General features: G+C 41.1%; 1 protein-coding gene across 1 annotated transcript in view; it reads right to left on the bottom strand.

The window, feature by feature from the left end:
- enah (ENAH actin regulator) overlaps positions 1 to 17,558 on the bottom strand; it is a 79,987-nt gene that overhangs the window by 12,517 nt on the left and 49,912 nt on the right. Inside the window, 3 exon segments of the mRNA XM_018703405.2 lie at positions 199 to 533; positions 3,819 to 4,622; positions 11,115 to 11,476. Of these exon segments, the coding sequence (XP_018558921.1) occupies positions 199 to 533; positions 3,819 to 4,622; positions 11,115 to 11,476 (1,501 nt within the window).

Below are 17,558 nucleotides of genomic sequence, written 5' to 3'. Positions count from 1 at the left end.
GTCAAGTCAGTGTGTCACTGAAAAAAAAGGGCACAAAGACTGATTGAGAAATATAATTGTGTCTGTGAGTATGAAGCAAGTTGCCTTCATAATGCCTTTATGTGCAATGTCTTATATTGTTCAGATATGAAGAGCTATATGAGTTCAGACATGGAATGTCAAGCCTTCCATTTATCAAATGACCAATCAAGCGCTCACCCTTGGCACTTTGCGCAACTTGGCTCCAGCGAGGGCGGCGGCCAGGCCTGAGAGGGGGCGGTCCTCTGCAGGAGAGAACAGTCCAGCGGGAAGAGGAGGTGCCGGGGGAGGGGGTGGGGCTCCTGGAGGAGGAGGTGGACCTGGTGGTGGTGGGGGAGTCCCACATGGAGTCAGTGTAGGAGGGAGCGGAGGAGGCGGGGGCGGGGGAGGGTGCATGGCCGGGGTGGTGGGGGTGGCGGCCGGGGTGGTGGTCGCGGAGGTCACAGTGGAGCTGGGTGGCAGGGGTGGAGGTGGAGGAGGAGTCGGGGTGGTCAGCCCCGGGGTTTGCACCACATCTGTTGGGGGAGGGGACACACATTGGGGGATGGGCAAAGACACGGGGAAGGAAAATTGAGTTCAACTGTCATATTTCAGAAATCCATCATAGAGCAGAAACCTGTTGAGTTCAGGCTCAGTCAACATCTTTCTTAAATCTGACATAGGATCTGTCTGTTCACTACAGAATATTATATATATTAATATAATATTATATTATATTAATCTGGATTAGTCCATCCATAACTATGAAATTAGCCCACTAACTTCCAACTTTATTAGGAACACCATATTAATACTGAGAAAAGCCTCCCTTTGCTTTGAAAACAGCCTCGGTTCTCCTAACCTGTACTGCTTAACTTTATACACTGCACTGGCTGCCACATGATTGGCTGATTGGCTTATGGCATAAAAGTGCTCCTAATAACAATTTGATAATCTACAAAAAGTACAGCAATATTAAACAATGTTTCAGTAATTCTTTGTCAGGCTGCATCAACAGGTTACACTGTTGTCATATCTGTAGAGCAGTAATGGTAGATGTAATTTTCAAATGAAAAAGAACATGGAACATGACACATATCACATATGACAGCATGCCACCTCATATCACAGACATCAGCATGCAGCTTTAGTGAGCAGCAGTGAATGGGTTTAAGGTTAGAGGTAGGACTGGGCAAGATGGAAATGTGGTTCTACTTATCACTGCTAATTGTAAACAGTAAAACTCATTCTATTATTGCCCAACTATTTACATTCCAGTAAAGACAAAACAACTGACATTGAGCATTGAATAAACAAAACATACTTTTCGGTGTAAACGACACACACACACACACACACACACACACACATAATGACACTAATAGTGGCACACACTGACCAAAAGACAATAAACATGGGAACTTGGGCAGCAGTTGTTTTTAGGTCACTATGTGTATGTGATAAAAGTCCTGATTTATTGGCAAAAGTTTGGTTTGGCAAAAGAGATCACAAAAGATCACAATTAAAACTTAAGTATGATTTAGTTTTCTTCAAAAAATAAATAAATAAAAAATCAAGAGATGTTTACTTCATGTCTAAAAGAATTTTTTTTTTTCTCATTACAGACGACAGTAAATCAATGATCAATGATCAATGATCCACGTGGGACTATGAACATATGATCAATATTAAACCAGCAGTCTAGTGCCTTCAAGCCAATAATTTCGATTGATCTCGGATCAAAGGTCATTAGGGCTCCTCCTGCAGCTAATAAGAGAAATACCAGAGGACAAAGGTCAGCATTACACTAGAGTTTTAAGGCTACAAAATGTCTGAACAACTGAGCTTAAATCTTTATCACAGAAAATATTAATGAAAAAGCTAATGTAGCGGATATTTCTAATGATGTTGTTTTTTGTTTTGTTATTTAAGTTAGTGACACAACTAATCAACAGGAAGTGAATGAATGGACATTACCATGTAACTAACATAGCTGAACTAAATGGCAAGTTCACATTCTTTTAAAATACCAATTTAAGTGAAAATGAAATTTGAGATGGTCGCCCACTGAAAAGAAGTATTTAAGTAAATAAGCTGTATATTGTAGAACAATTTGATTTGGAATAGATCCACTGCTAACATCTCATACACAAAGAGCATCCTGCTGTGACCAAATAAAGTTGAACTGACTGCACAGTGAACTGTCAAATGAGGGGCAATGGAATGGTGAAATCATAAGATCCAGCACAGTGGTGGGAATAAAATGAACTGACAAGAGTAAAACAAATCAACCAAGAAATCAAAAAGAAAGTGTTTCTATGCAGACTCCAGTCAGCGATCTGTACTTGATGATAGATTCCTATCAAAAAGACAGAATGTCATCCTGAACGACCAGACACATGTCACATCCAATAAGCAGTCAGCCAGCAAGACCTTTAGACAGCAAGCACATGTACATAAGAGGAGCTAATGAGAAGACTGACAAAGTTAGACATGGCCTGTGCAACAGTGACTACTACATCCATGAGATCTCACAACAGTCACCATAGCAGCAGTTAATGTCAGAGACTGAAGCCAGAATTGGTGAGGCTGATAGATTAAATCTGTAGTCTGTTATGGCAGCTACACTTTCCTCAAGAGAAAGGAAACACTGCTCTGAAATGAACCTGTATTAGTGGCCAGTTCAGTATCACTGTTATCACTGTAACCTAAATTAGTTTCTACTTCGACAATTTAGTAATATTGTTCAATTAACCAAGTTTAGTATATTGTACTAATATGAATGGATAATAATTTTAACTTGCATCTTTGAGTTGAACAGACTACACATCAATGCATATTTTAGCCAGGACCACCCTTAGCGGCACTGCAGCCCTTTGCCCTCTTCTAATTGGCTAATTCACTCAACTTGTTGGGCTTGATCCTGGTTTGTTTCATGACAAAGAAAACAACCGCCATGTTGTTGTTGTTGTTTTTTTTGTTTTTTTTTCCCTGTCGTTGGCCTGTATCTCACTAAAGACACCTTCTCCTCAGCAGGGGATGTGGAGTAGCTGAGTTATCTGGAAAAACACCATTTTTGTTTGTTTGTTTTATATGACAAAATTAATATCAACGTATTCAAGCCAAACTTGATTTTTGATGTTGATGTTCTTTCTATCCAAGCCTGGTGAACATCTTTAAGAAGTCAGGGTTCAGTGGTGAAGCCAGCTTACTAAACCAAACAAAGGTTGGTACATTTTTTTGCTGCTGCAAGAGTAGGTCAATTAAATAATAAAAAAAATCAAATCATTGGCTTCACCAGCAAAATGAATACTACTTACAAATGGCGATATTATGTTCTTTCTTTCTTGTGTTTCAAACCTCCAAAGGACAAAGGACAAACACAGGACAAACCTGCTCTGACATAAAGTATAACGGTATTATTTTCAGAGGGAACAGGTGCATTAAATGTTTTTTTGAACTTTTTTTTAAATGTGTTTTAATGCTGTTGTGTTATTTTAAATATAATGTAAATACATATATTGCATTGTGTGTATTTCTCAGCTTAAATGTTTTAAATACAAATAATTTTAGTGTATTGAACTGAAAGTGTTACTTCTAATCTATTCCACACTTAAGTCAAGCTACAAACAGATTAGTTTCTCCATTATCCATTACTTGAGTGTTTTAAGGCAACTGATGCAAGTTTACAGTGTAGCAAGGTAACAGATCCCACAGTGTTGAGTAGCCCCCCCTGTTAGTGTGTGAGTCAGAAGGAGTGAAAGGCAGAGGGAAGAGAGGCAGTGAGAAAGAGAGAGCAGAATCCAGACTGGAGGCCTTACCCTGGGGCTGACAGGAGAAGCCCCCCTGAGACGGGTGGGGCTCTGGGCCTGTGGTTGTGTCCAGCTCCCCCGGCCCCGGCAGGCCCAGGCCCAAAGGGAGGGAGAGATGCTCAACAGAGGCAGAGGTGGCGGCAGTGGCTGCAGCAGCAAGGGGTGCTGTGGAGGGAGAGGGCACACCAGGAGCCTGGGATGAGGAGGGGGGAGACGAGGCGGAAGAGGAAGACGGATGGGGAGCTACAGGGGAGGGGAGAGGGGGCGGGGTGGGTGGGGGAGGCGGGGTTGGGCAGGCGATGCCAATAGGGGTGTGGCTGTGCGGGATGGTCAAAGGCGAGGGTGCGGGGAACATGGGCGGGCCGTTGGGGGAAGGCGAGGGGGGCTTCTGGGTCAGAGGGGAAGGCGCTGCGATGGGGATGAGTGGCCTTGGACCTGTGGCCTTTCCTGGGGGGCTGCTTATCATGACAGGGGGAGATGGAGGCAATGGGGTAAAGTTACACGCTGACCACACCACAGACTTGGGTGGAGGAGGAGGTGTGGGGGCTGGAGCAGGCGCAGGGGGCGGGGCTTGTGGAAAGGCTTGCTGTCGCCTCGGGACAGTGGCGTAGTGAGGCAGGACTGGGTGGAAAGCGGAACCAAGCGAAGTGGCGAAACGGGAAGCCGAGTGCCTGAGTGGTGGGGTCGGGGGTGTGGTGGAGGAGGGTGATGGTGTCCCAGGAGCTGGGTAGGTGGGCGTGGATGGAGATACGGGTGTTGAGGACGTTCTACCGTACTCCTGAGGTGTGGGAGTGTACAGGGTGCTTTCAAAAGCTAAACACACGCCACGCAAATGGACAAACCAAGGTCAAGGACAAGACAGGACAGAAGGGAAGGGGAGACAGAAGGAAGGAAAGAAGGCAGGAAGGAAGCAGCCGTTGTGCACACAGGAGGGAAAGACAGCAGGTCAGGAGAGAGAGAAGGAAGGAGGGAGGGAGGAAAAAAGAGAAGGGGGCAGATGAAGCAGGAAAAACCAACACAGAGCTATATAGAAGTTTTACTCCAGGTTGTGTGTACTCTCTGGGGCTGAGGTGATGGTTCTATGTTAGTGGACAGGTGTTAGCACCGTGGACAGAGCCAGAGACACAAAGCTTTCATAGTCTTGTTTGCAAGAGAAGAGCAGAAAAGCAAGTGGACTGAGGAGGGAAATTCAGACTTTATTATATGGCACACTCCCATAGTATAGTGTCATCATCAGGGTCATCAAGTCTCTTCTATGTCGCAGTGGAACAGAACATATCTAGAGTTTAACCATATCTATCCAAAAGACCCAACATGCACAAGTTAATGTTATGCTTATCAAAATCCAGTAAGTCATTTTAACAGCTTAAATTGTAAACAGAATAACTCAAAACTAGGACCAAAATCAGCTTCAACAATAAAAACCAGCATCTCCACAGAAATGAGTGTGAATATTGATCTTTGCTGAGGGATCTTCGAACAAGGCAGTCTGTCCTAAATTGCTCGAGTCAAACTAATATTGACTGTAATGACGCTTTAGTAGCACCTTGTTTTCTTAGGCCTGCTTGGAAAACTGTGATCTCTCAGTATTACTGTGGATATTGAATATTAAACATAAATGATTCCACAAACACAAGCCTTTCATCCAAATCGATTTTAGCTAGCACACCAATTTCAAATTATACACGTATAAATTGTATTTTGAAATGACTGCAAGTGTATGGTCCCATAAAGCTAAAACACATCCCATAACACAGCCTGGCATGAACTCGCTTTCAACACACCTACATCTACTTTATTACAGTGAAAAGAAGAAATAAATGAAGGTATGACGCCGCCTTTGTACAAATGTCAAAAAGTGTTCATTTGACTTATTTTCATATCAGTGCTTAGATCTTGTATGCTGTAGTACTTAAAGGTGCTATATGTACTTTTTGCCATCACCACACAGCCAATCTTAGCATTAAAAGCTTTTCACTTATTCTCGGACAGTCCTTATTCTCATGCCAGTCTACAAGAAATGCTGCAAGTTTGCAGCTTCAAACTATATCCCTTTACTCACCAAGAGCTGTGTCCAGTGGTGGCGAGCAACAGGTCTTGTTTCACCTCTATTTGTATTTTCTCTTCCACTGAAGTTAGCATGCTAACCAGCTAGCCCTGGCCCATCCCATCTTGTGAAAGTGAATCACTATAACATCCAGTCTGCCCTTAGACTAACATGAGAGGATGAAGAAGTAGTGCTGCTCAGAGGGTCTATTCTAACCTATAAATGCAATGACAGCTGGAGCTCTAGGTAAGTAAACAGCTGTTAATGCTAGTAGCGATAGCAAAACATCTAGCACCATGACACAAATACAGCAGCATACATGTATTCTGTCCTTACTGCTCATCGTTACTAACAGCTATCTCATATACAGTAAGATTGTCATTTTCATCAAGCTAATCTCTTTAAAAAGGAAGCTGACTGATTACTCCTATGCTAACTGTGCAAGCACTCTCTGTTGTATAGCCCAACCAATACAGGTTTGTGAGATTAGAAATCCAATAATAATATCAGCCAATCATTTTATTTTATTTATTTATGTATTTATTTATATTAGAATTGTGGCCATATATACTATGACAAGGTCATATCAGGCAAAATAAAAAATATAAAAATATAATCAGTATCTATATACGAACGGAGTGCCCTCGTAACCTCATCTTTTACTGTACATTTCCAGTTGAGTGGTAAGTGCTAGGTCTAGTTACCAGTGTCAAGTTCTCATGCCACCTGAGTCAGCTAACTAAAGAATGAATAATTAGTGCTTTGTTTGGTTTTGTCAATGGCCCTTCTTTCAGTATTAGTAATTATGCTACACCTACCTCTCTACAGATCTTAATGGAATTTAATAATAGCCTTCTATATCTTGTTAATGGGGTTTACAGGGAGTGGGTGGGAGATGAGTTAGTGTTTAATATCATCTACTGTAAATGTGGTGACGTTTTGCTTTAAATCTTTAATGTGTTTCAGTAAAGTACGTGTCCATCCCGGCCTGGTGTAGCTCCCTCTAATTAAGTACCTTGATTGTTTGAGCTACTCCAGTGCTTAGTGTAGGCTGAATTACTGTAGCCATATGCCATATGTTTCCTCTGTGTGTGTGTCTGTGTGTGTGTGGGGATGTTGTGAAGTTGTTAATCCACAGTTCACCTTCTGCTCCACTTCACCTTACTGTTGATGTAATTCTACACCTTTTTTAGTCCTTATTCTCATGACTATATTTGTTTATTTAGTATTTTTGCTCTGGGTTCAACATGATAGTTGACACTCATAATTGCCAGGAAACAAAACTACAATGCAAAGTCAGTCCTTAATCAGCTGCTTGAGGTCAATGTCTCTTTTTTTAATTTCAAGAGAAACTGACAGACTTTTCTTGGCATTTCATCCAGTTTCCATTCTTGCAAAGGAAACCTGACATACATAAATCACACACTTACTCACAGATCTGATCCGCACACACAACTTCACACATAATCAGACATTACACACAGACTCTCTCGCACCAACTGTGACTGGATGCTGCTGGGTCAGACAACAAACACAGGCACACACTGCAGGAACGCTACTGGCATTCACATGAACACCTGATCACTAGTCACAAGACAGACAGTGATGGATTTGTAAGGCTGCCTGGCTCATCGTCTCCTCGTGTGACTCCTTTTTGTTTGTAACAGCTGAACGTTCTGACAGCTTGTGCTGCATTTACCATTTATCCTCTCTTAACTGGAGTCAATGCTCAGTCCAGCTTCCACTCCACTACACACACAATTTCTCTCTTACTTTTCCAGTTCACCACACACTCCATCTCTTTCTCATTAACCGAGAATTTCATCCATGCTTTCCTTCTTCCTCTGACTTTCCTATGCTTATGCCAACTCTTTGCTTTCATTTCCATCAATTCACTCCACTGTACTATCTCCCTCCTTATCCATATGTTTCCACTTCTACTCATCTTTGACCCTTTCCATTCTTCTCCATCATTCCACTACTTCATTCTGTGTCTCTCTGTCTCTCTGTAGCTCTGAGCTGGTCATGTGACTGAGAGGCCCCAGCTTTGCTCTGCCATGCCACAATAACACACCACCAGAACACACTGATTATGGCAAAAGACAAACACGTGCACACACAAATATTAAGCTGCACATGCACACATGAGAAGACGATAAAGCCATACTGCAGCCAAGCTCCTCTGCGCTAAACCAACAGGACTTTTAGGACAACTTCGACATAAAAAGCATCAAGTCAAACAGCTTAGTGGTCAAGTAGAGCCACTCGACCACTTTTGAATCAATCAGCCATAAATATTCATTCAAAAAAGTCACCCCACATTGAAAATATACACAGAGAAGCAAGTCTAAATATTACAATGTCTTGAAGACGTGTGGTATAGAGGACTGTAAGTGTTTGGCAAATAGTAATAAAGCATTTCATGAATTAATAACTAATTGTACAACAAAAGTCAATTTATTTTTAAGTAAACAGACTACATTAGTAAAAGAATTATTTAGTAATAATTTGCATTGTTTTACCTTGTTTTACCAGCACAAGGCCCAAAGTGTGACAGAAAGTCTAAATGATACTGCAAATCAAATAGCTAACAGAAAAAGGAAAAGTAACAGGGAAATGGAAATGCAAGGGAAAAGAAATTACCCCTTTAAGTGCCTGATTAAAGTCCTTCTCTTTTTAACCTGCATTTGAATACATTTTTATATTCCACTATTTATTTATTAATTACTGTATTTTTTAAATGGCAGACATACTGACTGACTGTTTTTGTAAACCTCTTATTAATTTGAATAACTTGAGTGATGGATTAATATTTACAATTTATTAATGTATATTTTTAATTGTATAATATGGTATTGATTAATGAATGCTTTATCACTATTTCCATGACAATTTCTCGATAATCTGGAGTGTTGAAAAAGTAAGAAAAATACCTAAATAAAAAACCTGGGAAAGGGCTACCTTCACATTTTGAATTTCAGTTTTGTGAGTGAGTATGCTAACCAATGCCCAGTGTTTCTAATGAATCTGCTAATCAATAATGTTCAGCCAGAGAAAGCACCAAATAAGGGACCTTCAACAAAAATGTGCCTCATTACTAGAAAATTACAGGCTTGGCAGAAAATAGTTAATATCTGCCTAACAATAAAATGAAGAGTTAGTTCAGAGAGATGGAACTGATCTTGACAATTGCACTGCACTATGGTTGAAAGTACTTGATGATCACACAATGACAATTTTTTAACAGTCTGATCTGAAGGAAAAAAAAACTGCAAGAAACCATAGCTTTCACACTTACTGAGACTAAGTGTCTCAGATCACCACAATTCAGTAGCAAAGAGTTCTGAGAGTAAAGTGTTACTGCAGAAATCAGTGCAACCAGTTTAAAAGACAAACACATAGAGTTATGCTGTAAGAGAGAAACATAGAACTATAAAGTGTTAAATGTTAAATCACAAGCTCACATCAAACCCGTCAGACTCATATGTTCAAATACACAATGCATGAGTGTGTATGTGTTGCTCCTGCATTTCTGTGTGATCCAGTGTGATTGCGCTGTGTGTGTTATTCTGTATGGCATGTGAGGGCTTCTGCATGCATGCACACACTCACAACACACATCCATCCCTGAGGGTCTCACCAGCATTCTCCCTGATGATGTATTTTTAGCCTCAGAGTAACACCACTGAACTGTGCTGGCATGCTTGTGTGTGTGTGTGTGTGTGTGTGTGTGTGTGTGTGTGTGTGTTTATGCATGCAAATGCTAATAGGCTGACTATTGCATTGAAGCATGCCACACAGCATAGGCTTCCCTACTGACCGAGTCCTTAAATGTAGGAAATTTCTTTTCTATCAGATTCACTTAGACAAAACCTGATCCATTACAGCCCCAGTTTAGACTGTGATAAGAGAGATTTCACACCTGTGGCTACACCATGTCCCTGCTACTTGATTAAATCATTAATTACAAAGTATCTTTATCCATTCTTATACATAATTGAGATTGAGCTGAGTCGTGTGTGTACACACAATTCATTCTAAATTCATTTTATTCACTCCAAGCTTCAAATATTCTGATGCCAATGACAAAGATAATTAAGGCAATAAACTGAAGAATTCCAGAGGTATTTCCAGGAAATCACTCTCTCTTATTTCCCCTATGCCCCAGTGCCTTAGCAATCTGTTCATAGCTCCTGTCCACCCTGTGGGCAGACGAGCACACGAGTGTGGCACATACTGTAGCACTAACAGTGCTAGCTAACAATGTTAGCACTAACTAGAGAGGCTACAGATACAGAGAGCTATTTTGCACTCAGGGCGAATCTACCTCCCATGTTTCAAGACGTTTAACCAGTGGTTTCTGACATCAGCACAGCTTCAAAGTAAGAGGTTTACTAGAGAAGAATTAAACTGAATGGCCTGTATATCTCAAGTGAACCTTGTTGAAGCTAGGCCGATCAACAACTGGCAATGCAACATCTCTAGCAAGATGAAGTCCAGCTTTCTGTTTCAGATGGAAGTCTCGCAATTTCAAACTATATACTAAATGTAAGTAGGTTGCAAGCATGTTGTGTGATCACACAGGTAAAGTGACACAGAACACAAAAATAATTAAATCTTGATACCCTATGTGTTAAATTTAATTGGTGGTGACATTCACAGTTTGAATGATATCCACTGACAGATATGATTTCCTGTTAGAATAAAAAGTATGTGATAATATTTTTTTTTTACTACTTATTGCAAAACCAGTACTTCAGGTTTAATGAATATATAGCATATACCATATACATTTAGTATGTAGTATAGAATAAGGCCTGAATCCAAACTTCCACATCACAATTTTTACCCAAGATTAATACCAGAAATGACCTAAGTTCAAAATTTAACTCATTCATAAAGGAAATAAAGTCCTGATTAAAATATTCAGTATTCAGCATTGAGGCCATAAACTGATGTATCTGTACAGTTTGCAGTCTGTCTCTGCCACGAACCAACTGCTGACAACCACGCATATCTGCCATTTTTATTATAATACTGGAATATTCCACTATTATTAAAAGACAAGTCCTTTACTGTTATTATCACTCATAATATCAATTCATTTGGAAGAAAAATGTCAAATTTAAAGATATCAGTTTCCTTACATCTTCAGTCAACGGTCTGATCATTGGCCTTCACAAACTCAGACCCTAGTGTGTATGAAGGTGTGTGTGTGTGTGTGTGTGTGTGTGTGTGTGTGTGTACAAGCAGGAAACCAAAGTGGATCACTCACCAGGCATTAGAGATGCGCCTCCCTCTCTCCCAGTCCTGCTGCTCTCTGTCCAACTGCTCCTGCTGCTCCCTCTCCAGCCGCTCTCTCTCCGCCTTCTCCCGCTCCATCAGCTCACGCTCGGCGCGCTCCTGCTGCTCCTGGCGCTCCCGCTCTAGCCGCTCCCTCTCCATCTGCGCCTCCCTCTCCTGACGCTCCCGTTCCTGACGTTCTCGCTCCTGACGTTCTCGATCCAGACGTTCCTGCTCACGCTCCAGCATCTCTCGCTCCAGGCGCTCCTGCTCCTGACGCTCCCTGTCTTGGCGCTCTCGCTCCATCTCCTTCTGCCTCTGCAGCTCCTGAAGCTGCCTAGAGGAGGAGAGGAGAGGAGAGACAAAACAAAATTCAATAAAAACTTCATGTTAAGAGAAAGATGAACACATTCCTTCCAAAAAGGACACTGCCATCAATGAAAGGTGAAAACCAATAATTGTGAATGGGGAAGATTTACAAAAAAAAAGTGCAGAGAGAATTAGAGCAAAAGTGGCAGAACAAGTCAAAATTAGTAATTTATCATGGGGGCTGTCTTGACCCCTCTGACCCTGTTGTCATTATATAAGTCATGTCATTATATAATAATTGCTCTTAGGCACAAGAGCCATGTTATTATACAACCACAGCCAACTTTGCTAAAATTTGGGCACATTTAAAACACACACATTGAGCTGCTCCGAGGCAAAAATTATCCTTTAACTGCACACAGCTGCAGAGAGCTGCAAAATTCTAACGTGATGTTAATGATGTTTAAGTATGGCGTGTTCAGGGAGGTTTTCCTGAGGGGGCTCAGCACATTTGGTGTCTGCAGACTACAGGTTTGGTCACTAGGTGTCAGTGGAAGGCAGCAGTAGAAAGGCTGGTGATGTGAGGCTGAAGTAGCAGCTGAGGGAAACAGGAGAGATGGACCATGAGAGCAATGAATGCAAGTGTGTCCATGTGAGAATGAATTTAAGTATAAGAGGGAAAGGCAGCCATCTCCCATTAACTACATCTCAGGTTCAGTGAAAAGACTGTAATGATGCCTGTGAGGATACAGGGCTGTTGTTGCAGCAGTTTGAACAAGAATATCAAATGAGAGCAGGACACATATTAGAATAATCATCACCAGAGGATATATGTGCAATATGCTTTCATGGTGATTAATGCATGATGTAGCAAGTATAATATGTAACTTTCTGCATTAAAATGCATAACTTGACATATATTACATATTTAGTTGAGTTGTGTTCTTATATTATCCCAAATATTCCTAGCAATTTTCAAAAATGTAGTATGGTTGTCTGCCAGAGGCAAGCAAAATCTACTTTTTATCCAGTTTTAAGCCACATTCCTACAATACATTTTTTAGATCTTGATCTTGTATCTATAGATTTTAACCAGATGGGATTTTAGTCACTGGATGTCTGGATCATAAGTTATCACAGAAACAAGCAAAGGTTTGTGGCAGCTCAACTCAGAGCCCCTCCGAGATGTCCTGTGTCTGCTGAGCAGCACTGGAAAAACACTGATTTGCAACATGAGGTTGCTTTACTCAGTGTTTTACTGGATTAATCACTGGGTTCATTTGTTTGTGAGAGGAGGGGACCTCTGTGAATAATTTGGCTTCAGTTAAAGAACGCCTGAGCGAACGATCCTAACCGGGAGAGGCTGACTCTAATGATGGCAATGGCAGTGAAGACAACAACTCCCATGATTTGTTATTGTTTTGGTTGAGAGACCTCTAGCAGCAGAAAAAATGGCATATTGTGTGTTGAATGAAAATGTGACTACAGATTTCTGCATTCACAGAGTAAGCTCTACAGGAGAGATTGCTTCAAAGAGAGTAAAATGGGCTGCAGAATAGCTACACAATTAACATTTGAAAAAATCCTCATGAGCACACTGATGTGAATTGCTCTATACTCACATTGACAGGTTCAGAGGTGTTGTGTAGATGTATGAAGGGAAAGGTACATAAGTCGTCCTTCATCACAGTGATCAACAGAAAATGTGAAGGATTCTTATGAACAAACAACTAGTACTGGGAGAGAGAGTGTGTGTCGTGTGAATGGGGGAACAAAAAGGCGAGGGTAAGAGCAGATTCAAGTTGTGGGAGGTTGTAATCTGTCAGGTTCAAACACACACACACACACACACACAACACAAACACACAAGGTTCCCAGGAAATCTTTCATTTAATTGGAAAGCTTCAACTGTCTTGTCACATTCTATGATTTACTCGGTCATAAATTGCATTGGCTGTAAATGAGCGAGCGTTACATTCATAAATTCCAAAAGCAAGGGGAGAGATGGTGGGAACTGGAGCTACATGCCAACATGCACTTTCTCTCTCTCTCTCTCTCTCTCTTTCTCTCTCTCTATCAAACACACACACACACACACACACACACACACATCAAATGAGAGGCTGTCAGGTCATCCCTCCCTCACTCATCCTGTTCTGCTGAAAGCTGACTCACAGCTAAAAGTCAATCATCAGCAGTAATGATGTTTAATGCAAACACTCACTCCCTTTCTTTCCATCTGCTCAGGTGACACACTCAAACACATGAAGCTCACTCTACCACTGACACATGTAACAGCATATAAAAAAGCATACTTGGACCTGCAGGTACAAGTTTGCGCGTGCACACACACACACACACACACACACACACACACACACACACACACACACACACACACACGGAGTGGTGATGTCATGGTTGTCATTGTGTTCCCACAGTGTGGTTTGGGAATAGTGACTCCTGTGAATCAGCTTACTGTGAGAAACCTTCCCTTCTACTCTAAATCACTCAACAACAGACAGAAACACATCAAATACACACATGCACCTGTTCTATTCCAAACCAAGACAATCAGGTGACCTCACTTACTTATAAAATAAACATTTTATTTCTTGCTTAGTTGCTTTTCACAGTGCTGGGGATTTAACCTAATTTCTTTCTGAGCAACAATCAAATATGTGTTATTTGATCAGATCTGATATTACTTAACTTTTATGACTTCAGATTCTTTTTTTTTTTTTTTTTTTTTCCCTGGCAAAATCCTTCATCACATGCTCTGAGCTGTTTGGCATATTTTGTTAAATGAAACAGGTGTTGTTATTTTTTCAAAACTATGGCATCAACAGAAGAATCTTCCTGGTATTTGTACTGAAACTCAGGTGCAGTATTGGCACTAATATCAAAAATCAAAATACACCCACCCCTACTAATGACTATACTGAATTGATTTCATCTGCTCACTGCTCATCAGTGAGTCTATGGGCACAGGACTGGACCAGATAGTCCTCAGAAAAGCTTGAATTGAATTGATTGGTCAGTTCAGTTGAGTGGTTTGCAGGTTATTGTTTGTAGGTCTTCACTGACAGGATCCAAACAATCCATGTATGTCCATCTATAGACAACACTAATCTGAAACCATGAAAACCATGTTTGCTAGTGCATTGGTACTTTCCATAAAAGCATTGCTTTACAGTGCTACTAGTGGCCACAACCTCCACAGGCTACCTTAGATATAGGATAGCCTGTATTCTGGAGTAACTAATCTTCCAACAGGGCATTAGTTCAGTTAATGTTAGTCTATGGACAAACACACTGTTTTATTTCATACATATTAGTCATGGCATCTTTTTGTTTGTTGTATTGTTTCCTCAAGAATATATTTGTACAAAAATAGGTATGTTTATGATCATATCTGCCAACTTAACAGAAGCATCAGCCTATCAACCATGGTGGTAGCCACTTGCTCAACCCTCCTCAGCTCCATCCATCTCCTATCTATTTCCAGTTCACCAGCATTAGTGTTTTCTGGCTCCAATAACTGTCAAGATGGCAGCGAGCGGCAAAACCAAACTCAAGGCTTGCCTTCATAGTCCTCTGGGACATCACAGATGCTGTGGCCATGCTTTTTCCCAGCATGAGTACTAGATAAGTCTGTCATGAGCTGTTATGAATATGTGATATTTTTTTTTTATGTTTAGTGCCAGAATATGAACAAATCAAAATCAGAACATCATGACATAACAAAGACGAAACGGCAAAAGTGAGCTTAGAGGTGTTATGCAGAGTCTTTTCACAACCACACAGAATTTTAAAAGCCTTCTCTCTGCACCTACTTCACACACCTTCACTCAGAAGAGCAGGATCTAATCAGTGAATTTACCTAATTTATGTTTTGGTTGCATTATGACTGATTAAAGTGGATATAAGCAGCACTGAAACTAATTCCCTCAAAACCTTGGTGCTCGGCTTGTGACATGGCTGCAGAGAGCACAAAGCTAACACATGTGTGCTCCACAGGATTATTCTGACTGAAGAAGATGCAAAGGAAAAGTGAGAAGGAGGTTCTAGCAAATTCTCTCTTTATGTCTGATACATCTCAGTCGCCCTTAGTCCTATATTCTGTCTTTACTGGAGTGAGTAGCACAGGATTTTCTCCATCTAAGTCTTCTTTCTCCATCAATCAGAGAGAGGAAGAGCACCAAGGCACAGGACAGATAGACAGAAAGGAAAACAAAGACAGGAAGAGTGGAGAACCTTCGAAAAATACACACCATGGCACTAAACCAAAGAAAATGTTTTAAAGCTGAATTTCATTTCATTTGTCAGATCAGTGTATAATTAATTGATTGTTGTCTTTTTGAAGACAAATGGCAAAGAAGAAATTTGGAAAATCTGAGTACTTTTATTTTTATTCATGCATTGGCTTGCTACACATTTATCCCCATCCTCATCCAATATACAAGGGGGTGGATGGCTGCATCCTAATAAACACAAACACACACACACACACACACACACACACACACACACACACACAAACACACACAAACACACGCACCGCGCACGCACACACACACACACACACACACACACACACACACTGCCCCAGTTCCCACGGTGTTTCAGTGGTCCACTGATGTAATTACAGAGACACAGAGGTAACCTGGATTCATGGCCAATGGAAGCACAGCAGTGCCATGTCTCTGAGGATTTTACAGTCTCATCTGGGGGCTTCCCTCATCTAAAGTAATATATTCTCTCTGATAGCAAATTAGTCCCAGTAGGATTTTCAGCGCTGTAACAGCAGCAGAACATCTTCATGATTAAATACATCCCATCATGTAATGGTGTGATGGTAGTAACAGTTGAATCAGGCAGATCAGAAGTGGTTCCATTCTTCTGTATGGAATGGGATGAACTGCCAAAAACCAACAGCCAAATGCTGGCAGGCTGCAGGTGGTACAGCTGCTATAGTCTGTCTACAAGCAACATGGCAGGTACTGCACCACCTTTTCCTTTCCTAATCCTTATGTGGTGTGTAAAACTGTATAACAATCTGGTGGAGTTTAGGGAATTACCCTAACATAGTGACTGATTTGATGGTTCTGATTAACATTTCAGCTGTTGTCTGAATGGGGTTAAATGGCTGTGGCAGCACCATGAGGAGCAGACACACAAACCCCACTCATCTTCATTACTGACATGTGGGTTAAATATAGTACAGCACGCGTGCGCACGCACACATACACACATACACATACACACACACACACACACACACTTATCACATTAAAATTAAATATTTGTAAAGACTGTCAGCCTTGTGGGAGAATTGCACTCTCTGAATCAGTCGTTTAAGTGGGCTTCAAGAGCCACTAGGAGGTTCTTGAGTGGATCAAGTGGGTTCAAAAAATAATTAAGGACAGGTGAATTTCAATATCACTTTTTTCATGTCATCAAGTCAATTACATGACTTGATTATGCTGATATTTGAATTATTATATTCCTTTTTATCCTCTTCACAGTGAAAACAGATGTAACTTAAGCTCCCATTACAGGTGCTGAACAATCAGTGAAGATACTCTTGTCCAGTCCGCTGACCTCTCTCATTATAACTTTGCGGTATTTACTTGTATATTTGAGAGTACTTAACTCAGTCAAGCTTCAAAGGCAATGGTGACACTGACCACAAGCAAACACTGGTTAAAGAACACAGTTAAGAAAATATGTGAGAGAGGAATTCACATCCTCAATGAAAGACTCTCTAGCTCCAATTCAAAGTTCCCTTGATGCCCATAGGGCAGCTTTGATAAGAAACACTGTCACTATCTCATCCATGGAAATGGCATCATGCAGCAAGAGAAAGAAGTTGATTCATTGGTGAGTAAGTTAACTGTTGTGTCTGAGGAAAACACAGCACCTCGAGCTACTGTGAAGGACTTGCTGTGACTGCTTTGGTGTTCATTCCAGCTGAGGCTGCATGTTCCTCAGAGCCTCCTAGAACAAGTGAACAGGTTGCAGTTCACCATCCTGTGCTGGGACATTTGCACAAGACAAATAACTGACCTGTTGCCTTTCAGCCTCCTTAACATCTAAGCTGCCGTGTC

This window comes from Lates calcarifer, linkage group LG7_1, assembly GCF_001640805.2.
Source record: "Lates calcarifer isolate ASB-BC8 linkage group LG7_1, TLL_Latcal_v3, whole genome shotgun sequence".
Lineage (NCBI taxonomy): Eukaryota > Metazoa > Chordata > Actinopteri > Centropomidae > Lates > Lates calcarifer.
This window is presented reverse-complemented; position numbering and strand designations above follow the sequence as displayed.